At 38.2% G+C, this 24,709-nt stretch overlaps 6 protein-coding genes across 10 annotated transcripts; 3 read left to right on the top strand and 3 right to left on the bottom strand.

Annotated features, from left to right (window-relative positions):
• Window positions 1–755: 755 nt before the first annotated feature.
• On the bottom strand, window positions 756–5,254 carry LOC104769699 (DEAD-box ATP-dependent RNA helicase 46). 5 transcript variants are annotated; one of them, XM_087504947.1, is made up of 10 exons: window positions 5,053–5,229; window positions 4,270–4,572; window positions 3,968–4,123; window positions 3,637–3,705; window positions 3,071–3,214; window positions 2,571–2,840; window positions 2,127–2,477; window positions 1,752–2,029; window positions 1,277–1,663; window positions 756–1,185 (listed from the first exon to the last, which is right to left on the bottom strand). In XM_087504947.1, exons 2-10 carry the CDS (start codon window positions 4,561–4,563, stop codon window positions 1,065–1,067), a joined length of 2,070 nt encoding a protein of 689 aa, XP_087361073.1. In that variant the 5' UTR covers window positions 4,564–4,572; window positions 5,053–5,229; the 3' UTR covers window positions 756–1,064. The 5 variants fall into 5 exon arrangements, with proteins under 5 accessions (XP_087361073.1, XP_087361071.1, XP_087361072.1 ...); XM_087504945.1 differs by having other exon boundaries at window positions 756–1,188; window positions 3,071–3,174; XM_087504946.1 differs by having other exon boundaries at window positions 3,071–3,174.
• An 816-nt stretch (window positions 5,255–6,070) lies between these two features.
• On the bottom strand, window positions 6,071–6,455 carry LOC104769698 (uncharacterized). The gene has a single exon (XM_010493968.3). The coding sequence runs from the start codon at window positions 6,370–6,372 to the stop codon at window positions 6,127–6,129; it is 246 nt and encodes an 81-aa protein (XP_010492270.1). The 5' UTR covers window positions 6,373–6,455; the 3' UTR covers window positions 6,071–6,126.
• A 267-nt stretch (window positions 6,456–6,722) lies between these two features.
• On the bottom strand, window positions 6,723–8,728 carry LOC104769696 (uncharacterized). The gene is made up of 4 exons (XM_087505219.1): window positions 8,590–8,728; window positions 7,838–8,341; window positions 7,491–7,735; window positions 6,723–7,067 (listed from the first exon to the last, which is right to left on the bottom strand). The coding sequence occupies exons 2-4, from the start codon at window positions 8,287–8,289 to the stop codon at window positions 6,814–6,816; spliced, it is 951 nt and encodes a 316-aa protein (XP_087361345.1). The 5' UTR covers window positions 8,290–8,341; window positions 8,590–8,728; the 3' UTR covers window positions 6,723–6,813.
• A 1-nt stretch (window position 8,729) lies between these two features.
• LOC104769695 (isocitrate dehydrogenase [NADP], chloroplastic/mitochondrial) lies at window positions 8,730–12,348 on the top strand. The gene is made up of 15 exons (XM_010493966.3): window positions 8,730–9,275; window positions 9,420–9,463; window positions 9,551–9,660; window positions 9,887–9,924; window positions 10,012–10,089; window positions 10,238–10,291; window positions 10,376–10,477; window positions 10,571–10,659; window positions 10,750–10,853; window positions 10,944–11,012; window positions 11,102–11,217; window positions 11,311–11,345; window positions 11,422–11,564; window positions 11,747–11,869; window positions 12,137–12,348. Exons 1-15 carry the CDS (start codon window positions 8,993–8,995, stop codon window positions 12,228–12,230), a joined length of 1,482 nt encoding a protein of 493 aa, XP_010492268.1. The 5' UTR covers window positions 8,730–8,992; the 3' UTR covers window positions 12,231–12,348.
• Window positions 12,349–12,626: 278 nt separating this feature from the next.
• LOC104769694 (polyribonucleotide nucleotidyltransferase 2, mitochondrial) lies at window positions 12,627–18,418 on the top strand. The gene is made up of 17 exons (XM_087505296.1): window positions 12,627–13,061; window positions 13,237–13,392; window positions 13,527–13,697; window positions 13,798–13,923; window positions 13,999–14,160; window positions 14,232–14,351; window positions 14,657–14,794; window positions 15,128–15,290; window positions 15,474–15,599; window positions 15,708–15,838; window positions 16,010–16,229; window positions 16,314–16,397; window positions 16,635–16,714; window positions 16,788–16,931; window positions 17,112–17,849; window positions 17,948–18,060; window positions 18,148–18,418. Exons 1-16 carry the CDS (start codon window positions 12,741–12,743, stop codon window positions 18,056–18,058), a joined length of 2,991 nt encoding a protein of 996 aa, XP_087361422.1. The 5' UTR covers window positions 12,627–12,740; the 3' UTR covers window positions 18,059–18,060; window positions 18,148–18,418.
• A 111-nt stretch (window positions 18,419–18,529) lies between these two features.
• LOC104769693 (high affinity nitrate transporter 2.7-like) lies at window positions 18,530–20,571 on the top strand. Its single transcript, XM_010493963.3, has 2 exons — window positions 18,530–19,978; window positions 20,063–20,571. Exons 1-2 carry the CDS (start codon window positions 18,822–18,824, stop codon window positions 20,364–20,366), a joined length of 1,461 nt encoding a protein of 486 aa, XP_010492265.1. The 5' UTR covers window positions 18,530–18,821; the 3' UTR covers window positions 20,367–20,571.
• Window positions 20,572–24,709: the final 4,138 nt, after the last annotated feature.

Raw genomic sequence — 24,709 nt, 5'->3', positions numbered from 1 at the left:
TATATATAGTTTATGATAATTAATAGATTTTTTTTTTTTTGGTAATTCCTCAAAAAATAGAAAAAATAAACCAAATTATATGGGGGTTTTCAACATATTTAATGTGATATTTTATAATTGGATTTTTGGTTTAGGAAATTTATTAATGTTAATATAATTATGGATATTGTAAACTTTTGTTATGGAAAATCTATTGTATATTATTAAAATTTGAGAGATTTTAGCATCCATAAAAATAGTTTTGGAGATTTAATGGGTTAAAACTTTAATGGGTAGAATTGTTTTTGGAAAAATCGGAATGTTTAGATGTTGTTAAGATTTTATGGTAATAAATGTAACAAATGTTGGTCAGTTTAAGAAAGTTAGTATTTGAGTTTCTCTGCAATGTTATTTATGGAATTGTTGTAGGGGTTAATGTTGTAAAAAAATTAAATAAATAAAAGTTAAAGGCATAAACTAAAATGTACTTAAAAAATATTAATATAGATGTCATCCCTCTTGAAATTAGCTTTTTTAGACATTCCTAATAGATCATACAGTGCTTTACAGACAAAATTAGTGTGATACATGTTTCTTCTCATCAGCTGAGTTGTGTAATACTTGCAGAGACACTTTGGCCAAGGAAGCAATTAAGAGTAGTCGTGACTGGTTTTTATATCGATTTGTTAACAATCTTAGCACTAATTACATCATTAGTTTATTATTGTTCTGTAGACTTTTAGCAGATAAATCAATGTCAGAAACTGCAGGCCGAATTAAACGAAACAAGCTTGTTACTTCATTTTTACTTAATAAGGGGGTCTGATATACATTAGCTTAAACATCCTCCACTTAAACACCACCAAAGAAAGAACCCATAACGAGTCTTTGTTTTCATTATATAAACAAAAAAGGTTTTCTCGTCGAACAAAACATTAGAAGTACTTCGGGTGTGTTTGATGTTAGAGAAGTACTGGTCACTTCGTTCCACACACAAACACACACCACACAAAATGAATAATTAACCGAACCGAAAGGGTCTCTACTATGTATATTGCCCCCATCTGGTGAAAAAGAACGATGAGTTATCTCTGTTTCATCATCATCATCTCGTGAAAGCTGCGAGGTGGGTCAGAAGTCGACGGTGGACCTGCGTTGAACCTCTCAGGACTACGGCTCCTCTCTCTTCCCCATCCCGAGCTGCTACTGCTTCAACCACCAAAACTGATCTTTTAAGTTTATATTGAAAATAAGAATCATTGAGAGATCGAATGAGTAGTTAAATCTTTTTATTTACCTATCACGTGAACCCCAGCTTCCTCTACCACCAGAATCCCCACGGCCACCACCATAACCAGACTCACCACGACCACCACCATAACCAGAATCCCCACGACCACCATAACCAGAATCACCATAGCCACGGCCACCACCACCACTGGAAGGTGTACCCCAGCGGCGGAATTTGTTCATCCCACCACCACCACGTGTAGCCATTTCACGGACCTGTGGAGGAACTTTCTGATTTGCTCCTTCCAAGATCTTGATCAGGTCTGAAGCATGTTTTGCATCTTGGTCCCCAAAGAAGGTGTAAGCTAAACCGGTTGCTCCAGCTCTTCCAGTTCTTCCGATTCTGTGAACGTAATCCTCCACACCATTTGGAAAATCATAGTTGACCACCACCCTGTGAATCACAGTTAAATCCATTAGGATCATTGGTTTCCAACTTTCTGATGGTTGAAATTTGAAACTTTCTATTATATTCATCATACCTTATGTCCTTAACGTCAAGTCCACGAGCAGCTACATCGGTTGCAACAAGAACAGGAGTTCTACCACTTCTAAATTGGTTCAGCACGTCATCTCTCTCAGCCTGAGACTTGTCTCCATGTATAGCAGCGGCTCCAAACGTGCGGGTCAGGTTCCGTGCTAGTTGATCACACATCCTTTTGGTTGAACAGAAAATAATAATCTTGGAGCCCGGTTCCTGAGACCTCAGTATCTGCTCTAACCTTGTATGTTTCTCCATTGGTGCTAAGATTTCAACAGTCTGTATTAGATAGATACATAAACTATCAGATCTCTTATGTTATTATATCTAACGGAATCAAAACCAAAATGAATAAAAACAGAAATTAAACCCACACCTGAGTAATGGACTTGTTCGCAACAAGCTCATCAACATTACCAATGTTGACTTGGGCAGGGTTAACAAGAAGATCAGATGCAATTTTCCTGACCTCCTTTGGCCACGTTGCTGTGTACATGAGAGTTTGACGCTTAGTGGGAACCTCTTTCACAATTTTCCTGATCTGAGGCTCGAACCCCATGTCCAACATTCTATCAGCCTCGTCCAGCACCAGATAAGACACTTGATGCAGACTGATTCTCCTCATTTCAAGGATATCATTCAGCCGGCCGGGAGTTGCAACAACAATATCTACACCTCTTTCTATTTCCTTCAACTGAGGACCCTTGGGTGCTCCTCCATACAAGCACTACAATACAAAGAATCATCAAGAAATCACTCAATAAGACACTTATCAAGTATCATGATCAGCACTTATATGTATTCAAGGATTTTGACTTACCGCACACGAAATTTTGGACGACTTGCCAAATTTCAGAGCCTCGACTTGGATTTGTGTGGCTAACTCCCTAGTAGGTGACAATACCAAGATCGTTGGGCCCATTTGTGAATCATTGTGGATCCGTTGGAGATGCATGAAACCAGGAATCAAGTAACCCAGAGTTTTCCCAGAGCCTGTTTTAGCAATGGCAACTATGTCTCTGTTCTGCATAGCAATTGGCCACGACTGAGCTTGAATTGGAGAAGGAGCAGAGAATCCTGCACTGTATACCTGGCAAAACAAAAAACCAGGATGTTCTTTTCAGCAGAGAACCACCAAAATTATTCTGAGTTTACGGAGACAGATGAAGGCATCATCCTCCCATTTGCAGGCAACAATAGATGTTGAAACCTGCAGCAGGAGGACACCTCTACTTCTGTCTTGACCCGATGGATGATAAATAATATATCAACAGCAACAGGCTATGCCACAAGCTTTGGGTGAAGTTGCAATCCCCTTACCAAAAAATTTGGTCCACCAAAAAGGGCACTCCAAATAATTTGCAAGGACCCCAAAGAAGTGGCACAGCGTACGACATTAGCTCCTCCAAGAGCAAATATCGCACCTGGGACAAAAGAGAGCGCATATGGCATAAAATTGTGACTCTACTCAATACAGACCCTCCAGTAAATACTAAATACTAAATGAATTAAACACTCAAAAGACAGACAAGTATGGCTGGCAGATACGATGAATCTGCAATACTCAGCAACATAGCTCCCTCTATAGATTACTAAATCCAACCAAAAAAAACTCAAAATAGTCTAGCACACTATGCAATTATATGTGTATATATATAGCCCACTCCCCCACAACAAAAACAGCTAAAGCTCGCAGACAAAATAAGTCTGCGACATTAGACTAAATACCTCCGTCATAATCACTGAATGCAACAGGTTGGGAAAAAACAAAAACCGATAATCATCTAACTTAACTAGAGTAAGGATAGTCATGCTTACTCCCGAACCAAAAACAGAGTAAGGATAACTAAAACTGATGTGATATTACAAGAAAGATGATTCCATACCTCCCGCAGAAGCGCTGGGGGAAGACCGGTGGCTTCGAAAGACATCAGAGGTGGTGGCACTTGGCCTCCCTACGAAAATGGAAATGAATCTCAGAGTCAGCAGGATATAGAAACTTATACATTCAATGGATAGTAACTAAAAGAAACAAAGCTTCAATAAAAGTTAACCATATTAGCCTGTCACTACACAGGTAGTGCCAAAAATGACAACTAGTTGAGTACATTAAAAGAAGCTCGATACAAAATAGGCAGGCAACTGTTTCTGTGTACTACCTCGGAGTTGAATGAACAGATGAGACTCATAAGAAACTCATATCTCATAAATACTTACGCTGACAGTAATTTCATGGCGGCGGCAATAGGCCTCTGGGGACAATTCATTTCCTGTGGCCGAAGAAGGAGGCCCTTTGGCAGATGATCCACCAGATGCAGCATTCCCAGGTCCACTAGCAGCATCATTAGAAGATATTGGTCCAGTTCTTGCAGCCTGTTTCAAATGAAAGCAAATTTGAAGATACAGTATCACCAAGAAAGATAACTCCAGTGTGACAAGCAAGTTGAAATGGTGATTATGAAACTTTGGAGAGTTTAAACAGTAGAAATTAGCCACAAGCAACAGACATAGGTTAGTACCTCAGTGAACCTTGATCCAGAATCAGACTTAGGCCCATCATTTCCTCTATTATACTTATCCTCTTCCTTGCCAGAGTTGAACCCAGAAGAAGATTGTTGAGTCTGAACAGAAGAGCTTATAGGAATAGCAGCAAGCTTGGGAGGAGCTGGTCTCTCGTACTGAGTAACATTAGTCTCCGGATTCCAAAAGTACAAATACCCAGTTTTACTATCCACAAGACCTTTCCATGGCTTAGGAAGATTAGGATCCTCAGGGGAGTAACGGATTGTAGAAGCAGTAGCTGTAGCAGCCATACGAAATACCTGAAAACAAGAAGAACATGTCAAAGCGATAACAGTATCAGTTAAATGATCAATTAGGAAACAATTCCAACAAACAAAAAACACAACTTTCCCAGAAAAGGAAAACAAAACAGTTCACTACAAGAAGAAACTATAAACAGAAGGCAAAAAGTCCATCACTTTCCCAGAAAGCATGGGTTTTTTTAGGTCTAAAGCGAAACTATGTCAAAAAGGGTCTCTGTTTATTTCATAACACCACAGGTTCAGGTACAAGGCCAACAAAAACCCTAACATGCAGAAGAACAGATTCGACCTAGTTACTCTCTACATAACAAGACAAAACACGATCTAACAGAGAAATCGGCGCCAGAAACTACGGAAAATAAACAATGCAGCTAAAATCCCCAAATACAGAAAACGGTACGGCAAAGAGAGATTATCGACATTTTTCGTAAACGAAGAACAAAAAAATCTAAAAGATGTGGTTTTGGAAACACGAACCGGGCTTTCACTGTCGAGAGAGAGAGAGAGTATGAGAATAAATCACAGAGCACGACCTAGATTCCTCCTCTCTAGAAAGCTAAGCCACAGAGAAGAAGAAACGCAGAATAGAGAGAGAGAGAGAGAGAAAGAGAGACTGGAGTGGAGAAAAGTAAGGAGTGAAATGCGTGCCGGTTCGGTTCCAACAACGACAACTGTCTTTAAAAAAAGGAAAAAAAAAAAAATCTGTTCTTAGAGGGCCCTCTCTAGTCTCTATACCTTATTGGGCTTAATCCTCTGTTATAATTAACTATAATAAGTTGGCCCATATTATTATACTGCAGTTAATTTTTAATCTGTTCAATAGATTTACACACGTCTTTTTCATGAACTTTATCGGACGGAAGTGATATGATTACAAATTTACAATCGGACCTCCTCAATCACAACTTTGTTCCGTAACAAAAAAAGGTCTGTTTGACGACGATATCGTGTTCCCTTCTTCAGACGGATTATAACAAGTTAACGTAATAATAATGGTGCTTGTAAATTTCTAATTAAGATATAATCACCAGACTATACAATTACACCGACATTATGTAATTATATTCCTTCTAAATGCATCGCCAACAACACACGTATGTGAAGTATCTGAAAACAATTATACGCCATGCTACACTTACTTTCTGTGGGCTTGTAATGTAAAGCTTGTATCGTTTCACAAGATTTGTTTCTCTCTTTCCCTAGCAACACTTTTTTCGTTCTATTACTAATTTAAGTATATCTATAACCTTTAACCTTTTCAAGTAATTTTAATGTTATTTTTGTGGGGTTGGTAATGGTGTATCTCTAGTTCGTTTGTTAACTTTCAGATTTATATAATATTAATAATAATGTTAGCGAGGAGAATCAGTATTTATAACTTTTAAGATATACGAGCATTGAAAGTGTATATGTTAACCTTAAAAAAAAACAAAAACCAATGAGACTACAAAATTCAAGAAGAAGAACGAAGGAACAATGAATCTCTCTTCTTTTTCTAAACTTTCTACACATTATAGGCCACACACAGGCGAAATTTTTTTATATCTTTCGTCATTGAGTCTTCTGATGCATCTCCTTGAGATTTCTCCAAAGGTATCTTCCGCTAGCCATATCAACGAACATCCATAAACCATTCTCCACCTTTCTTTTCGAATTCGATCGTCCTTGTTTATCATTCCCTTCGACTGGTGATGGCTCGTCTGAGAAAAGTTCCGAGGAAGCATTCACCGTCCTCCACGCCATATATCCTGCGAGTACCGCCGAGAAGAACACTAATATGAACCTCAACGGACACATAATTCTTGATGAGAAAAGGAAGGAGAAGAAGAGAAAAGATTTTGATCTTAGGCTTTCGAAGAATGGATCTCTTCTAGGGTTTGTGAATTGATATTGTCCGATAAAAAGAGAATTAAACAGATGTTGTGATATTTATAGAGTGCCATTACATATGTCTCCTTCTCCCATCGAGAAAAGGAAACGTGTTTCAAAATATATATCATTACTTGTATAACAATCTATTTTATTTATATACCTGTCGAAACTATTTTTCCTATTTACACTTGTATTCCAAGTTTTGATTTTTTTGTTTTGTTTTGTCTATCACCAAATTTTAATCTTTGTATTAAAACAAACAAACTCGCAGCACAAAAAAAAAAGCGTAATGACATAAAAATCATGTAATATCTCTAATACATGGTAACTTTGAGATTAATTAATCCACTGATTGGAGAATTTGGACTAAGCTAGACACTGGAGCCTTGCAAACGTTAAGTAACCGGTGTGACCTCTTGCCTCACTACAAGGCCGAGCCATGACGACTGAAGTAGCATTGTCACGTGAAACGGTGTCGTCTTCATTTGAACGGTGTTTTCTCTTGCAAGGTCTCGTTCCCCCATTGTCCTCCTCGTGGCTCTCATCAACCATACTACTAGTATCCATTTTCACTTCCTTCACTTCATATGTTCTGAGAAGCACCTCGAAAGTTCTTATCTCTGCAAAATTCAAAACACATCACTATTAGTCATAACATCAAACAAAACTCACAAGGGAACAAGGAATTAATACGCTCCTACTTAATGACAGTTGGCTTTGCTTCCCCTGACTTCCCAAGGCAAAAGAATGTCAAAACTATTTCTCTAAAGAAGTTCATCTATTTAAATAGATCCTTTCGGCTTATTAATCCAAAGATGTGTGACTAACTATAGTCACTAAAGGGTAGACTAAAAACATAACTTTAGTCTATACAGCTTGTTTTTTGTCCTAGGATTTGAATATTTGAGAAGAGGTTTCACTCTCAAAGTCACTACTTTAAAACTTTGATGTTAGGATCCTTCCAAGTCAGAATTATCAGATAATGGGTCAGAACTTACTTCTACAGCTCTATCAGTTTGTATTGTAAATGAGGATAAGCTTACCTATGAAATCTGATCTGAGGACTTCACAAGTGCGTTGTACTTGCTCGATGCAAGGTGAGAAAGAGCAGAGAACTCCATCCTGCTTTAACATCTTTGCTGCAGAAGGAACCGCAAGCCAGGGTTGTGGAAGGTCTAGGAAAACCGAATCAGCCAAACCTGTCAATTTCTCAGGGAAACCTTCTCCTTGAATGTCTCTAACCTCTACGGTTACTAAACTACTAATTCCCGTCTTCTCAAAATCTTCCCTGTTGCAAAGTAAAAGTAAAAGAAAAGATGCATAAGGACTAGACCTGTAAGACAAAAGCAGAACGAGAGAGCTAAAGTATCGAAGAAGTGAACAAAAATACCTAGCAGAGACAGCTCGTTGCTCGTGAAAATCAAACGAATACACATGTCCAGTTGGAGCCACAGCTCGAGCAAGTGAAGTAGAAAGCGAACCACTTCCTGTGCCTGACTCAAGAACAACACAGCCAGGCACAACTTCTAGATACATCACCACAAAGCTAATATCCGCAATGTAAAGAATCTGAGTCCTGTGGCTTAAAACCAATGTCCATAGCTCAGGAGTAGGAGCTAACAAGTACACAAATTTACCCTTGTTGCTGAATACTTTCGTCCCTAATGGCTTCCCTATCCAATCAGAGTGTTTATAGAAACCAAAACGGTTCTGAAGCACACCGTCTTTGCTTACTTTCACAGGTTTCATCACATCATGTCTCTCGTAAACGATAACCAAGTCTCCATCTTCAATACACCTTTTGAAAGACAAGGCTTTCTTTGACTCAGTTGGTAACATCATCTTTGAGATTACAGAATCACTTGTGTAGATTGAAGTACAAACCAGTTCTGTCCTGAAAATTCAAAGTCTCATGTCAATTACTAAACAAACAATTGATTCTTACAAATCAAAAATATATAATCGCAAACTAAATTATCAATACAAAGCTAAGCAACATTAAACATTCAAACACATTGATAATTAAGTTTGATTAAGGATCCAGAAACCTTAGTTTTAGCAAGGAAACACAACAACTAGACAAAGCGACGGCTTCTATAAGAAAATAATCAGAAAGCAATAGTAAAAATCGAAGATACTCACAGAGGAAGATTAAGAAGAGAAGCTAAGAACTTGAGCTGAGCAACAATGGAGTTTGGGTAATGATGTTTTGTGAGAAACAAATCTGACCAGACAAAGAAATAAAACCTCTCAGTAGGGTTTTCGTTTTCCTTTTTCTTTTTAATTTACAAATCAAAATCGGAAATTGAGACTAACCGGACCATATTACAGATTTGGTAAATTCGAACCGGCTAATCCGGGTTGGTTTATAATACAGAGGATTAATTTGACTGGGCCTTTCGTTGGGCCTACTTAAAATTCGGTTCTCCTCTTTTGTTTCTTATTCACCGGAACCGTCATCGTATAGCTCAGAGTAAACTTGCCGACGCGTCAGATTCAGTCAGTGGTCGACGTTGAAGGAAGGAGTTTGAGTGCGGTGACTCGGATGCTGAATAAGCTCACACACGGCGCTTTCACGTACAGTGCTAGCCTCGCCGCCATGTTATCTTCATCAACCGCTGCTGGTTTATCGTCTTCGTTCGTTTCTTCTACTCGGAATTCATGGAAGTCTCCGGGTTTTCTCAATTCCGGTTTATTCTCGGGTGGCGTTTCGAGGAATCGCGTCGCTTTTCCCGTTCAGTTTCTACGCGCATCATCTGTTCGATGTTTTGCCTCTTCAAGCGGTTCTGATAAAATTCAGGTTCAGAATCCTGTAGTTGAAATGGATGGTGAGACTCTTTTGCGCAAAATCATAGACTGATCGGTACTTAGTATCATAGATAATTGTTAAAGTCATTTGCTGGTGTTCCTTGCTAAGGTTGGTATCTCAGAGAATGTTTTTAAATTTGTTTGTGTATTTTGGAAATGTTCAGGCGATGAGATGACGAGGGTGATATGGAGTATGATTAAGGAGAAAGTAAGGATGTAATTTATCACCAAGTTTGTACCTTTTGATTACATTTTTTTGGACTGAGCTCATGTGTTGTTTTCTAATGTTTTGTAGCTTATTCTTCCTTATCTGGATTTGGACATTAAGTACTTCGACTTGGGGATTCTGAATCGTGATGCTACTGATGACAAGGTTACAGTTGAAAGTGCAGAAGCAGCTCTTAAGTAAGTGCTACTGATTCTTTGCACTTTCTTTGGTTTAGATTCTCTTTTGTATTAGAAAACATTCTAAAGCCTGAATTGTAATTTGTAGTTTTGGCCTCTTATTTCGCCTTTGCAGCCTCTTTTGTCAACAAATGAATGCCTTTTTTTGTGTGGCTTAAATTCGTTATTACTCTTTCTCTATGTGAAATTAAATTGATTTTGCGCTTTAAACTGTTTTCGTTTGCAGGTACAACGTTGCTATCAAATGTGCCACTATAACTCCTGGTATTTCATGTCCTTTGTAACACATATGCTGCTTGTTTGCATCAAAGGAAGCATTTTTATAGCTTCCCTATCTTATTTATTTGGCAGATGAGGGTAGAGTGAAGGAGTTTGGACTGAAATCAATGTGGAGGAGTCCTAATGGGACAATCAGAAACATTTTAGATGGTTTGTCTCTGTATTATCAAAGAACAATGCATGTTTTCCGAATAGGGATGTCTTGGTTAAATTGCTTTGCAGCTTTTTATTTCACCCAGCTAGCAGGTACTATTTTCAATCTTCATTGTTTTTACATAAGGTTTTCAATGTCTTCTAGGAACTGTCTTCCGTGAACCTATCATGTGCAGCAATATCCCCCGGCTTGTTCCTGGTAACTTTTGTTGCCTTGTTATGAATTTGTGTTAGGATCTGTATTTAGATACCACATGAGAACTCAAATCTTTTGTCTTTACAGGTTGGAAAAAACCTATATGCATTGGTAGGCATGCCTTTGGTGACCAGTATCGTGCCACTGATGCAGTTATTAATGGGCCAGGAAAGTTGAAAATGGTTTTTGGTAAGACCATACCAAACTATATTCATTAGATCATGATGATTCTTCAATCATTTAGTTTAGATTGTAAGTGAATGACTCTCATTGTCTTATTAGTCCCAGAAGATGGGAACGCACCTGTGGACCTAGATGTATATGATTTCAAAGGCCCAGGAGTCGCACTAGCTATGTACAATGTAGATGAAGTATGTCTCTTTTATTAATTGGCTTTAGTTTTATTCACTCTGGTTGTGAAGATTTTATTAACCACCATATTGCGTTTTGTGATATGCCAGTCAATTCGAGGTTTTGCTGAATCATCTATGGCGATTGCATTTAATAAGAAATGGCCACTATACTTGAGCACCAAGAACACAATTCTCAAGAAATATGATGGCAGGTTTGTTTTCTATGTTCTTGCCTTCTTGGTGATCTCTAAGTCTCGGGTTTGCATAAGCGAGCTGCTCTATAATCTGGTTGAACAATACAGGTTCAAGGACATATTTCAAGAAGTTTATGAGGCAAATTGGAAGCAAAAGTTTGAAGAGCACTCAATCTGGTTAATATCTTTACGCTCTTACGTAAAGTTTGCATCTTGCTTCCCCTTTCGTTAGTAAAGGTAATATGTAAATGGTATTATTGTTGTAGGTATGAGCACCGCTTGATCGATGACATGGTGGCTTACGCAGTAAAAAGCGAAGGTGGCTATGTCTGGGCGTGCAAAAATTACGATGGTGATGTTCAAAGTGATCTTCTTGCCCAAGGTATAATTTAAAACTACAGTCCTTGAATGTTTATTTGTGTAAAGCAAGTAACATACTTAACACTTCTTATTGTTTTTCCTTCTTTAAATGTAGGGTTTGGCTCATTAGGCCTCATGACCTCCGTTTTGGTTTGTATCATAAACCTACAGTCAAGTATTAATTCTCTTTGCAAAAAAAGTCTTTACATGATAGAATTTGTTGCAGTTGTCTGCTGATGGGAAAACACTCGAGTCAGAGGCGGCTCATGGAACTGTAACTCGACATTTTCGACTGCACCAAAAGGGACAAGAAACCAGTACTAACAGCATCGCCTCCATATTTGCATGGACACGAGGCTTGGAACACAGGTATCTAAGCCTCTTTCAGACTTTCACACACAGCTTTATCATCCTATGTTTTGCTATTCTAGCTAGATTAGCTAACTGAGTTCTGCGTTTATTCATGCATTTACCTATTCCACTTGCAACGTTCTTGTGCTTTCTCTTGATCATCATCTGATGGATTCTTCTGCCCTTTTATACTGCTTAAGGGCAAAACTGGATAAGAACGAAAAACTAATGGATTTCGTCAAGAAGCTTGAGTCATCGTGTGTAAACACTGTTGAGACAGGGAAAATGACCAAGGATCTTGCCCTTTTAATTCATGGTCCCAAGTAAGTAGCCATTCCTTTCCTCACTAGCAGCAACTTGTCCATTACTAGTCATTTGCATGAAACAAAAAAAGAGCTCAAACCGTCTTTGATGATAAAAACTTATTACCAAGTAAACCGGAAATTGAATCTGAAACTGAAGAATGTGCTGGCGAGTCTTCAAATTAAGTTGTGTATATTGATAGGAAACCATTTAGCCAAAGCCAAACCAATTCGTACTGCATTCAGCTTTAATGCTGTTTTGATGGTTTCATGAAACTTTTGATGCAGGGCGAGTAGGGATTCGTATTTGAACACGGAAGAGTTCATTGATGCAGTGGCCTGCAAGCTCAAAACACAGCTCCACGAGATTCCTCTTGTCTGAACATTTCTGAGAACAATACAAAAATAATACTCGCCATAATAATTTCATAACGTAGCATAAAAACAATATTGGCGGTTGAATGATTTTTTGTTGGAAATAAACAAACGTTTTTGTTTCATTCTTCCAAGTTCATTGAAGAAATTACTAGTGACAATACCTATTTTACATTTCGTATCAAACATGAGTTCTCTTGCCTTCCATGGCGATTTACATTATGATTTATGAATATCCCAACTTAATTAACCTCACAAGTTAAAAAAACACACGCAATCAAAATTAACTTAAACAGAGAATCAGAGATCATGGGGTCGGTTTAATTAAATGTTAAGAAAATTCGATTGAAGCAGAACCGTACCGGACCGGGACCGCTAAAACCCTTTCTTTTAGTTTAATGTTGTCGGCTCAGTCTCAACTTCACCGGTGCGTTAAACCCTTTTCCGTTCTCCCTCTCTTCTCCGCCTCTCTCACACTCTCACTCTCTCTCTCTCTCTCTCTCTCTCTGTATGTGTAATGTCGTCAATTGTGAATCGAGCTAAGTCATCTTCTCTTCCGAATCTTCTCGCATGGCGTGCTTTAGGTTTTCGTACTATCTGCTCTGGCCGCCTTGGTTTCGCTCCCTCTGATCCAGACTCGCCGGCCTCCGCAGGAACCAAAATATTGGAATCTTTTAAGGAAGAGTTCGAAGTTGGATCCCGCGTTGTATCGTTCGAGACTGGCAAAATCGCTCGCTTCGCTAATGGTTCAGTTGTTCTGGGCATGGACCAGACCAAAGTTCTATCTACTGTTACCTGTGCTAAGACCGACTCTCCCAAAGATTTCTTGCCTCTCACTGTATGTTACATATCTTTCCATCATTATAGTTTCCCGATTTTGAAGCTATTATGGTTGAATTGTAATGAGGAATTAGGAAATGGTCTAGAGATGTTTGGTACCTTTTATGTTGTATGTATTTGTAGAATTCTCCAGGAATCTGATGTTTATGATACTTCGTGTAAACTACTGTCAGGTTGACTATCAAGAGAAGCAATACGCTCAAGGTTTGATTCCAAATACATATATGCGAAGAGAGGGTGCACCAAAGGAGCGGGAGCTGTTATGTGGCCGGCTCATTGATAGACCAATCAGACCCTTGTTTCCTTCAGGGTTTTACCATGAAGTTCAGGTATGATTTATTTTCTCTAGGTTCGTAGGAAATTTTACTATGTGGAAGTGTTCATTTGTAAGTTTGGGTTATCTTCATTTGTAAATGTTGTCGTGACGCTTTGGTTAGGCCGACTTATCTTTGGTCACATGCAGATAATGGCTAGTGTTCTATCGTCGGATGGGAAGCAGGATCCAGATATACTAGCAGCTAATGCATCATCAGCTGCCTTAATGCTATCGGATGTTCCATGGGGAGGACCCATTGGAGTCATTCGAATAGGAAGGATCTATGGGCAGTTTGTTGTCAATCCTACTATGGATGAGGTAACCGCAGTTTATTTGGTATATTGTTTAAATTTTTACAAATTTGTCGCCTCTGTTTCATTTTTTTTGTGCTTTTGTGGTGGTCGAAATCGGTGTATAGCTTAGCTCAAGTGATCTCAATTTGATATACGCTTGCACAAGAGATAAGACCATGATGATTGATGTTCAATCCCGTGAAATATCAGAGAAAGATTTAGCAGCTGCACTGAGGCTAGCTCATCCAGAGGTAGGTTCAAGAACCTTTCTTGGAGTTCCTAATACAATGTAATGTTATATAGTCTTGAATCGTTTTTTTACACAGGCTGTTAAGTACCTTGATCCCCAAATAAGATTGGCAGAAAAAGCTGGGAAACAAAAGAAGGAGTACAAATTGTCCATGCTTTCTGAGAAAACTTTAGAAAAAGTGACTGACTTGGCTGCAACGCGTATTGAATCCGTCTTTACTGACCCTTCTTATGGAAAGGTGTGTGCTCGCTTTGTTTCCATCTCAAAATTTGATTTTAAGCTCCTAGCCTGATAATTATTTATATCCAGTTTGAACGTGGAGAGGCTCTAGATAACATTGGAAAAGATGTAAGAAGAGTATTTGAAGAAGAAGGTGATCAAGAAAGCTTGAGCATCCTTCCAAAGGCTGTTGATACAGTGAGAAAGAAGGTAGGCTTTGTAAATTTGGAATTATATTTGGTTCCTCTTTGCTCCTATTTTGGGCGTACCTGTCCTGATAAACTTGACATAAAACTAGCACTTGAATCAGATAATTAAATATGTTCATTATTGAATAGCAATATCAATAATCTTTTGTCTAATCAATTATTATTCATAAGTTTATGAATTTCATTTTACTTTCAGACACATCTCAAGAGATTGCATAGACAGTCACTAGTAATGTGTTATAGGCTTTTGCATTTTTCTCTTTTGTTCACTGTCTTACTACTATTTCACTTTGACTAAAATATCAGGTAGTCCGTTCAAGGATGATATCGGATGGATTTCGAGTTGACGGGAGAAATCTTGATGAAGTTAGGCCCATCTATTGCGAATCCAGTTATTTACCTGCGCTGCATGGATCAGCACTTTTCTCACGTGGAGATACGCAGGTTCGTCCTGAAACTTTAGTTGCAGAGTGTATAAATTTATGGTAGAAACCTCTACTTCCCAAAAACGCCTATAAATGTAAACCTTTTGCACCAACAAAAAAAGAGAATCTCATGGTATTAGGTTGCAGATGGTTAAAAAATCCCTGAATTTTTATATTGTAAGCAATGACATTACTCTGTGCTTTGTGTCACTCATATGGGTTGCTATCTTAGCTTAGTTTCATTCTATTGCCGGTTCAAAAAATGTAATCTGAAGTGTTGGAGACAAGCTTAATCAGTTCACTGCATTTAATGAGAAGCTTGCTTAAAGATGTTTTGTATGTGTGTTAAAAGGTGCTCTGTACCGTCACACTTGGAGCCCCGGGAGATGCACAAAGCTTGGATTCCCTTGTTGGCCCCCCGAAAAAGAGATTTATGCTTCACTACAGCTTTCCTCCATATTGTACAAATGAAGTCGGAAAACGAGGTGGCCTTAACAGGCGTGAAGTTGGTCATGGTAAGGTCTTTGATTCCTTTTTTCTATTTGCGTTTAATGTCCTCAAGTATTATCAGTCTCTAGCTTATAATAGAACAAGGATAGATCTTTTTGTCTTCTTTTTCTTTGACATACTAGTGTTTTTTTTTCATCTAAGGAAATTTTTTGTGCTTTATGCTTGACTGCGTTTTACCATTTCTGTAGGAACGCTTGCTGAGAAAGCATTGCTTGCTGTTTTGCCCCCTGAAGAGGCTTTTCCTTATACAGTTCGTATAAATTCAGAAGTAATGTCCTCAGATGGATCCACGTCAATGGCAAGCGTTTGCGGAGGTATTCATTCTCACTCACAGGCCAGCTTGTATTATGTTTTTGCAAGCCGGTGCACACTATCATATGTTTCTATTTTAACTTCATAATGAAAGGCGTTTCGCTTCTCAGGTAGTATGGCATTAATGGATGCCGGAATCCCCCTGCGAGCTCATGTTGCGGGTGTCTCCGTTGGTCTTGTCACCGATGTAGATCCATCAAGTGGTGAAATAAAGGACTACCGTATAGTAACTGATATTCTGGTGAGTTCTCTTATTATAATTTGTTGTCTTTTCTTGTTATGTGATCAGATTAATCATGAAACTGAAATGTGAGGCAGTGCAGTAGTTAATATAACCTTTGTCTTCTAAACCATGAATAGTATTAAGTTAAGAAAAATAGATTTTACAGAAATACATACATTTATTTCTCAGGGTTTGGAAGATCATCTGGGAGATATGGATTTCAAGATTGCTGGCACACGAAATGGTGTGACAGCGATTCAGCTGGATATAAAGCCAGCTGGAATACCGTTGGACATAGTTTGTGAATCCTTAGAAAATGCACGTGAAGCCCGTCTTCAGATTCTTGACCACATGGAGAGAAACATAAATTCCCCACGAAGCCAGGATGGGGCTTCTTCTCCTCGGCTAGGTCTCTTTCCCACTTGTATCTTCGGTAACCTTAACTAATAGGATTTCCCCTGCTCAAACTCCAGAACTTATGTCTGTCTTGCAGCAACGTTGAAGTACAGCAATGACTCACTTCGTAGCTTGATCGGACCTATGGGTGTACTCAAGAGAAAGATTGAAGAGGAAACAGGTTACTTATTGACTTGAACTTTAATTGTTAAAAGCTTCTTTATTTGGATAGAAAGAGTTGAGAAGAAAACTCAAGGGTGACCTTTAAAGACTAACAAGTTCGTGTTGAATTGAAGAAGTCAAGTGCTTTTAAGAAAGTAGTTTCGAAATGAAATTCATAAACCTATGAATAATATCCACTTGGTTTCTTATAGTTTCTCTGGAAGATTTTTTCTGATAAAGAAGTTTCTTTGTTTAGGTGCAAGATTGACTATTGACGATGGAACATTAACTATTGTTGCCAAGAATCACGCTGTGATGGAAAAGGCTCAAGAAAAGGTATATCTCTGTCAGCCCAGCTTTTAATTGATTAGTGATTATCCATGAATTATGATTTTATACATGTCCTCAGGTTGACCTCATCATTGGTCGTGAAATAATTGCTGGTAACGTGTACAAAGGCACAGTGGTAACTATAAAAGAGTACGGTGCATTTGTTGAGTTCAGTGGTGGTCAGCAAGGTCTACTACATATGTCTGAGCTATCTCATGAACCAGTAAGCTTTCTTAGTGAAAACCTGTGTCCGCTTCTTTTCCCCTATGGATTTCTCAAGTAAACCTAAATGTTTCTCCCTGCCAATACTTAGAGCGACGATCTCTGGAGTTTTCTTGTTTGTTTGCCATTACTCTAGTTGAGATTTGGTTTTAACTTACCATGTGTTTATGCAATCCTCCAGGTCTCCAAGGTTTCAGATGTATTATCTATTGGCAACTACATCACGGTAAAGTGCATCGACACCGATGTCCGCGGTAACATTAAATTATCTCTCAAAGCATTGTCGCCCAAACCCAAACGCAAACCAGAATCTGATCGTGAGAAATACCCGGTAATGAAAGAGTCGTCAACAGTCTCCATAGAAACGTCTAGTGTTGGAGAGACAGTTGCAAGCATGCCCAGTAAAGTAACGCCACCTCAGAAATCTAAATTAGCAGTTCCTGCAGTTGTTATCCGTACTGCTGTAGATTGTGATGAGGCAGAGAAATTTTCCCCTGTGGAGAAGAACAACAATCCTAAACGCGCCGCAACACCGAAGCCAGACCGGAAACCCAAATCCACTACCTCTAAGCTGACTGCATCACAAAAGGAAGAAGAGGCACTCGAACTTTGTGCTCCAGAAGAAATTAGTGCTGAGTGTGGTGAGTCACTGAAGCAAGACGGGAAACTAAAATCCGCTTCTCCCAAAAACAATAGCACTGCTTCAACTGTTTCTGATTCTAATCTAGTATCATCTCCAAAAGCTAAGAAATCAACTAGGAAGGAGGATCAATATGAGAACAAGGCTGAAGAGAATGCAACGGTTAGTACCCGAAACCTGAAAATAGGAACAGAGATGATGGCCAAGGTGCAAGAGGTTCGACCCCTTGGATTGGTTCTTGATTTAGGTGGTGGAATCCGCGGTATGTACAAATTCGAGGTATGTTTCAGAAAGTTACCCTTTTACTTATTCTCCCATGTTCTTAGTTAAGTTGAAGCGATACTTAATTCTTGCTTGCTTACTATGTATGAGTACAGGATAATGAAGAAACAGAGTTTAAAAAGGGAGACACATTGCAAGTAAAATGTACAAGTTTTACAACAAAAGGAGTCCCTGAGATGGTTTTGGTTGACGAAGAGGAAGACTAGTGGTAAACTCTCTTTCTTCTCTAGAAGGCTTTCAACCCAAGGGAACATGTGGAATCAGTATCTTACGAAAATGTTTTTTTAAATCATAGGGATCGAATCAAGAGATGATATGTAGCTGATTTTGGTGAGCAAATCTTGGTAGATAGATTCATTGGCGTCACAAATGGGTTTCCTCGAGGAAAACTAATGCAATCATCAGTAGCGATAACCGGATAGACCAAAGAGAAATTCAACCCGACCGGTTTTGTTTCACTTTTTTATTCGGGGTGTTTTGTGGAACCAATGTGGCTGGTATGTTTAGTGTATTAGTAACTGACGAATGAAGTTTTTGGAAAGGTGCGTAACGTAAGTTTCATCGCTTTTGGTCTCGTTTCTGCATAAATACAAAAACTAAGTCGGCAGCTAAAGATAGTAACTACGCATCCCAATGGCATTTCTTGAAGATAGTAACAAATCAATACTATTTTTATTAACAACAAAAGAAGAATTTTTGTACGTCTTTTATTTGGTTCTTGTTCGGTTAAAATGTAATCTAGGTATTTTTGTAAATTACACTCGAAAAACTGCCAAAAGTTTGCCTCTCAAACATTTTAAATGTTTCTTTTTATAGTTTTTATGTCAACCATTGAAATGTTCATTAAAAGATTAAACTCAGTTTGACCTACCAAAAAAGGAAAATTTAAATTCAAAGATAACGTTTCATTGGGTGATCGTGTAAGTAAGAGTCGTCGTCAGCTGAGTTTTTCTTCTACTCCCAAGAGTAATGGAGCCATCTCAACCGTCGCTTTCACATACAACTATCCCGGTGGATTCCGACGGTCGAGCCACCGTCTTCCGACCGTTCTCTCTCTCCTCGCCTCACTCACGAGCCTTTCACCTAGCATGGCTCTCACTCTTCTCATGCTTCTTCTCCACCTTCTCAATCCCTCCTCTCGTCCCCGTCATCTCCTCCGACCTCAACCTCTCTGAATCCACCGTATCCGCCGCCGGGATCGCCTCCTTCGTTGGCTCTATCTTCTCTCGTCTCGCTATGGGACCACTCTGTGATCTCATCGGACCAAGAACTTCCTCGGCGATCCTCTCTTTCCTCACCGCTCCAGCTATTCTCTCCGCCGCCTTCGTATCCTCTCCGACGTCGTTCATCCTCCTCCGTTTCTTCGTCGGATTCTCCCTCGCTAATTTCGTAGCAAATCAGTACTGGATGTCATCCATGTTCTCAGGCAACGTCATTGGTCTCGCTAACGGCGTCTCAGCCGGTTGGGCTAACGTCGGCGCCGGTATCTCTCAGCTCCTTATGCCTCTCATCTACTCCACTATCGCCGAGTTCTTCCCACGCGCCTTTGCTTGGCGCGTGTCGTTCGTGTTTCCCGCCGTTTTTCAAGTTACAACCGCCGTACTCGTTCTCATCTACGGCCAAGATACTCCCAACGGCAACAGAGAAACATCGAAACAGAACAAAATCAAAACTCCCGAAGAAGATAAAGGCGAAGGAGAACATACCAATTTCGTTGAGATTCTTATCGGCGGGCTTGGGAATTACAGAGCGTGGGTCTTAGCTCTGCTCTACGGTTACTCTTACGGCGTCGAGCTCACGACGGACAACGTGATCGCCGGATATTTCTACGAGAGATTCGGAGTGAATCTGGAGGCGGCGGGGACGATCGCGGCGAGTTTCGGGATATCGAACATAGCGTCGCGACCGGCGGGAGGAATGATATCGGACGCGCTGGGGAAGAGATTCGGGATGAGAGGGAGGCTCTGGGGGCTCTGGGTGGTGCAATCGGTGGCTGGGTTGTTGTGTGTGTTACTCGGACGAGTTAACTCGCTCTGGGGATCCATCGCCGTCATGTGGGTCTTCTCTGTTTTTGTTCAAGCTGCTTCTGGCCTTGTCTTTGGCGTCGTCCCTTTCGTCTCCTCCAGGTTTGGTTAAGCATCGGTTTGATTTTAATTTGGTTTGGTTTGATTTATTCGGTTAACTTTTGTTTTTATGAAATGATGACACAGATCTTTAGGACTGGTGGCGGGGATTACGGGAAGTGGCGGCACAGTGGGAGCGGTGGTGACGCAGTATCTGTTGTTTTCAGGCGATGGTGTTAGGAAACAGAGAAGTATTTCACTTATGGGTTTGATGATGTTTGTGTTTTCTCTTTCTGTTACATCTATTTACTTCCCACGTTGGGGTGGAATGTGTTGTGGCCCTTCGTCATCGTCTTCTAGAAGTGAAGATGTTTCCCATCGACTCCTTGTGGACAACGATGAAGAGGAAGATGATAAAGTGAGAAGTGGTAGACTTCGTTCCGTTTGTTGATTGCGTTTTTGAGCTGCTAAGCATTTGGCCATAACATAAGTAATGGGTAATGGCAAATTAAGTAATACGTATACTAGGCAGATTAATCTTTTCCTATAAGGGGATTTTGTGGATCAAAATGTTAATGGAAGACTTAAGGAAGAATTTGCTGTTGTCATATCAAAGAGTCTTTAAACTTTTATATATGTTCTTGTTCGTGTTGAAATTGTCACTCCACAACAACAATAGAGCTGACGCCATTGCAAAACAAATCAGAATTAGTTTGCATCCTCTTTGTATATCTTGGAATAGTACTTAGACTAAGTGACTGCAACAAATCAACTCCTAGTGTTGCTTGCATGTTTATATTAGTGGAAAAGGAAGTTGACGTCAAAGAAGAAGAAAAAAAGGTAACTTCACAGACATTTTGATCAACTCGAATACTCGATCATTTTCACAAGCAAGAAAACTATAGTTGATCAGTCACCATTCAAAGCATTTGTTCCGATATGTAACATTATGAATTCTTGTAAAAAACTAACCCCATTAATTTGGTGAATGAATGAAGTCACCGACGTGGTCACGTTGATAAGTTTGGACGGTAAAGAAAGAGCTCGGCAGGGGTGACCTGAGAACACATGAAAAACGAGAGATGTAATGAAATAATGACGTGGCGTCATTACAGTCGTTGATTGCACATGTGTTCTCATGTCGACCCTGTCGAGATCCATTACCTTGACGATATTTTTCTCTGCTTTGTAACAAGTCATAAATTATAGGATAGTTACAATTCGAGTACCGATTTCGCTGAAAACTGATGGGGGACTGACTATATATATACACACAAGTTATGAAGGGATTGGGCAATAAATGGGTAGTACACAATCTCACCACAAAAATTGTAGTACACTTGGCTTAAGTATTATTGCATTCATTTACGTTTTCTTGTAGTACAATTTTTTCAAAAAAGTTCAGACAGACTTGTGTACCTGCAAAATTGATTAAAAGAAAACAATGTACTTGTTTGAAAGTACAACGACGAGTTTTGTACTAGCTGGTTGGAACGTTCAAAAGAGTGTACTAGGAAACGTTCCAAAGATACTCCACGTGTTTGTTTACTATTCACGATACATATTTCTTTCACGAACCAGTTTTGTCTGAATTAATTATTATTTTTTTCGCAATAGTTTTATAGAGATGCTATAAATTAATACTCTATAAATTAATAAATACTATAAATTAATAAATTTTGCAGGCCCCAAGTCGGGCTCGTGTAAAAAATAACAAAATTCGATAAGATAATAAAATAATAATTTTTTTTGAAATTTCAGTGTAAAATATAGTCCCAATAATATCATAAATTAATAATTATGTAAACTATATATATATATATGTTGATGCTGAATAATAATGTATGATTCTCTAAAATTCATATCTATAAAACAATTGTTGTATTGTATTTTTAAATTATAATGATATAAAATACTCTATAACAGTTCATAAAAATAGCTAAATTTTTTAAGTTTTAAATTTGTAGATATATATCATTTTGATAGTTTGATAGACTATTAAAATACGACAAAGGATATTTTCGTAAATATATATATATATGTTATATGTATAAGTGAATTTGTCTATAGTATTTGTAATTTTAGTCAATAATGTTTTTTAGATATTACAAATTCAATTTCAAAACTATAAATTTACAATATTTGAAAACTTATTCTTATTTTGCTAAAATTATCACAATTAAAAATTTGAACAATTAAAGTTATATCTATAAAATAATAATTATTAATTTATACTATAAAATAATAATTATAAATTTATAGATAAATTAATATCACTATAAATTAATAAAATGTCATGATTCCAACATTATTAATTTATAGAGGTTTTACTGTAATTAACTAATTAAGTTTGTTCTCGTTATAGTTGAATTTGTATCCTGTAGTCTGTAGTCATATTTTTCATACATAGTTATGTTTTAAGTATTATCCAAATAAAATCGTATCTATATTTTCATACATGTTGCAATTGAGTTTACATAGCCACATAACATATTATCAAAATGTCATTCTAACTCACAAAAAAAAAAAAACAAATAATGCATAGAGTAGACAAATAAATTAATGCAACAATCTCATTTCGGCTATTTATCATTAAATTTTGATAGTTGGGGATTTATGTTGTAATTAAAATGATTGAACCAGGACCAAAATAATAAAACCGGGTCGGTTAGCATTTTAATCGGGTTTAAAAGGGTATGTTGGCATTTTAGTACATTTTGGAAACTTAATTAGTGTTTTAGTACAAACACTATTTATAATTGGCAAAATAGGTGAGAGAGTGTTTGTGTGTGAGTGTGTGTGAGATAGGAGAGTTATGTAGGACCCATTTGTGAGATTGAAAAATTAGGATAATTATTTAAATAATTGTTAATATAATCTTTTTTGGAAAACTTTTCAGATACAAAAAAAATCTATATTTTTTTCTTTATAATTTGATATGCATTTTGTTTAATAATTTTTAAATATATTCTATACATCTTTTTTACCCGTACACTTTATTAAGTGTACGGATGTCTGTACACATTATTAAGTGTACGGACTGTACACATTATTAAATGTACGGATGTCTGTACACCTTATTAAATGTACGGATATCTGCATATCTTATTCAGTGTACAAATGTCTCTATACATTAATGTTTACACTTAGTAATGTGTAGAAACATGTGTACACTTAATAAGGTGTGCAGATATCTGTACATTTAATAAGGTGTACAGACATCCGTACACTAAATTATGTGTACGGATACAAAATTTGTAAAAAAATATTTAACATTATCAAATAAAATCATCAAACAAAATACATATCAATTATAAAGAAAAAAATATAGATTTTATATATTTGAATTTTTTTTTTTTTAAACATATTACCAAAATATTTGAATAAATATATTTTTCCCTCATTTCTCTTTATCTCTCACAATTCTATCTCATAAACATTATATCTCACAAGTGGGACCCTGACTATTTTTCCAATTATAAATAGTACATGTACTACTTTTCAAATTATGTTTCAAAAATGGGAAAAATGTCGTTTTAACAATGAACTTTCAAAAAAACGCCATTTAAACCATCAATTTTGCCTGCGGCCATTTAATACATCGAGTTTTTGTTGACTTCCTCTTTAAAACATAGAACTGCATTGACCAGGCCAAAAACCCGAAGTTTTAATTTTGCAGTTAACACCCGTTAATCCCGTTAGCTCCTCTGTTACGACCGTCGTTAACATAACCGTTTGGGATAAAACGACGTCGCTTTATCCTTCGACTCTGAAAACAAAATCCCCAATTCGAAGTCAAAATCCCCAATTCGAAGTCTAAACCCTAATTTTACAAAATCCCCAATTTCACGAACCCTAGTTTTACGATGCCAAAAGTGAGAAATAAGGGAGTGATTTCGTTTGTCGGAGATGGAATCGAAGCTCCATCACAGAGTCTAGTTGTGTATGACAGTAACGATGTTGATGCAGCTCCACCGCGAATCGAAACATATAGTGTTGTCGGAGATGGAGCTCTACTGCAAGGCGTCTCGGAGTCTGAGGTCGGAGACAAAGTACAAAGTGGACCTTCTGAAGACATATCAGAGTCTGTTGCCGGAGGTAAAGGTCGAGCTACACGAGGACGAAAACGAAAAAAGAAAGTTGGCGAACCTGAGTCTGAGCCGGAAGCAGAACACGACAGTGATGATGATTGCCAGATATATGGTGATGATGACTTCGATGGTGTTGATGATAGAGTAGGCGGTGGAGAGGAAGAAGTGCACGGTGGAGAGGACGACGTTGCTAACGTAAACATTAGAGACGACTTCCCAGAGGCTGCTAGGGGTGAAGAAGCTGGTTCTGACTCTGACAGCGGGGATGATGTATGGGATGATGACAAGCTTCCAAATCCTTTGTCATCTGATGACGAAGACGAAGCAGATGATGCCAATGAAGGGAACGGTGATGGAGATGTTGACGATCCAGAGTCTTTGCTTGCAGTGGAGAAGACTTTCAACTCGCCTGAAGAATTTAAGCTTGCTGTGCTGATGTACTCATTGAAGACAAGGTATGACATCAAATTATATAGATCCGAAGCTTTGATGGTTGGTGCTAAATGTTGTTATGTCGATGATGATGGTCGTCCATGTCCATGGAGAGTTTATTGTTCCTATGAGAAAAAGAAACATAAGATGCAGATAAGAGTAGTTGTCAATGAGCATATATGTGTGAGGTCAGGCTATACGAAAATGTTGAAGCGGTCTTCCATTGCGTTTTTGTTTGAGGATAGACTGAGAAAGAATCCAAAGATTACCA

This window comes from Camelina sativa, chromosome 20 (genome assembly GCF_030686135.1).
Source record: "Camelina sativa cultivar CO46 ecotype springtype chromosome 20, ASM3068613v1".
Lineage (NCBI taxonomy): Eukaryota > Viridiplantae > Streptophyta > Magnoliopsida > Brassicales > Brassicaceae > Camelina > Camelina sativa.
This window is presented reverse-complemented; position numbering and strand designations above follow the sequence as displayed.

What these genes read in the sequence shown, in the direction of transcription:
- LOC104769699 (XM_087504947.1), bottom strand. Translation starts at nt 4,563, where the DNA reads ATGGCTGCTACAGCTACTGCTTCTACAATCCGTTACTCCCCTGAGGAT. An exon ending in CCCCAGCGCTTCTGCGGGAG is followed by an intron (nt 3,215 to 3,636) that starts GTATGGAATCAT and finishes TGTATTGAGTAG; the next exon opens with AGTCACAATTTTATGCCATA. An exon ending in TTGGTGGACCAAATTTTTTG is followed by an intron (nt 2,841 to 3,070) that starts GTAAGGGGATTG and finishes TTGTTTTGCCAG; the next exon opens with GTATACAGTGCAGGATTCTC.
- LOC104769698 (XM_010493968.3), bottom strand. Translation starts at nt 6,372, where the DNA reads ATGTGTCCGTTGAGGTTCATATTAGTGTTCTTCTCGGCGGTACTCGCA.
- LOC104769696 (XM_087505219.1), bottom strand. Translation starts at nt 8,289, where the DNA reads ATGATGTTACCAACTGAGTCAAAGAAAGCCTTGTCTTTCAAAAGGTGT. An exon ending in CAACGAGCTGTCTCTGCTAG is followed by an intron (nt 7,736 to 7,837) that starts GTATTTTTGTTC and finishes ACTTTGCAACAG; the next exon opens with GGAAGATTTTGAGAAGACGG. An exon ending in CCTCAGATCAGATTTCATAG is followed by an intron (nt 7,068 to 7,490) that starts GTAAGCTTATCC and finishes TGAATTTTGCAG; the next exon opens with AGATAAGAACTTTCGAGGTG.
- LOC104769695 (XM_010493966.3), top strand. Translation starts at nt 8,993, where the DNA reads ATGCTGAATAAGCTCACACACGGCGCTTTCACGTACAGTGCTAGCCTC. An exon ending in GGAGTATGATTAAGGAGAAA is followed by an intron (nt 9,464 to 9,550) that starts GTAAGGATGTAA and finishes AATGTTTTGTAG; the next exon opens with CTTATTCTTCCTTATCTGGA. An exon ending in ATGTGCCACTATAACTCCTG is followed by an intron (nt 9,925 to 10,011) that starts GTATTTCATGTC and finishes TTTATTTGGCAG; the next exon opens with ATGAGGGTAGAGTGAAGGAG.
- LOC104769694 (XM_087505296.1), top strand. Translation starts at nt 12,741, where the DNA reads ATGTCGTCAATTGTGAATCGAGCTAAGTCATCTTCTCTTCCGAATCTT. An exon ending in TCTCACGTGGAGATACGCAG is followed by an intron (nt 14,795 to 15,127) that starts GTTCGTCCTGAA and finishes GTGTGTTAAAAG; the next exon opens with GTGCTCTGTACCGTCACACT. An exon ending in CTGAGCTATCTCATGAACCA is followed by an intron (nt 16,932 to 17,111) that starts GTAAGCTTTCTT and finishes GCAATCCTCCAG; the next exon opens with GTCTCCAAGGTTTCAGATGT.
- LOC104769693 (XM_010493963.3), top strand. Translation starts at nt 18,822, where the DNA reads ATGGAGCCATCTCAACCGTCGCTTTCACATACAACTATCCCGGTGGAT. An exon ending in GTCCCTTTCGTCTCCTCCAG is followed by an intron (nt 19,979 to 20,062) that starts GTTTGGTTAAGC and finishes ATGATGACACAG; the next exon opens with ATCTTTAGGACTGGTGGCGG.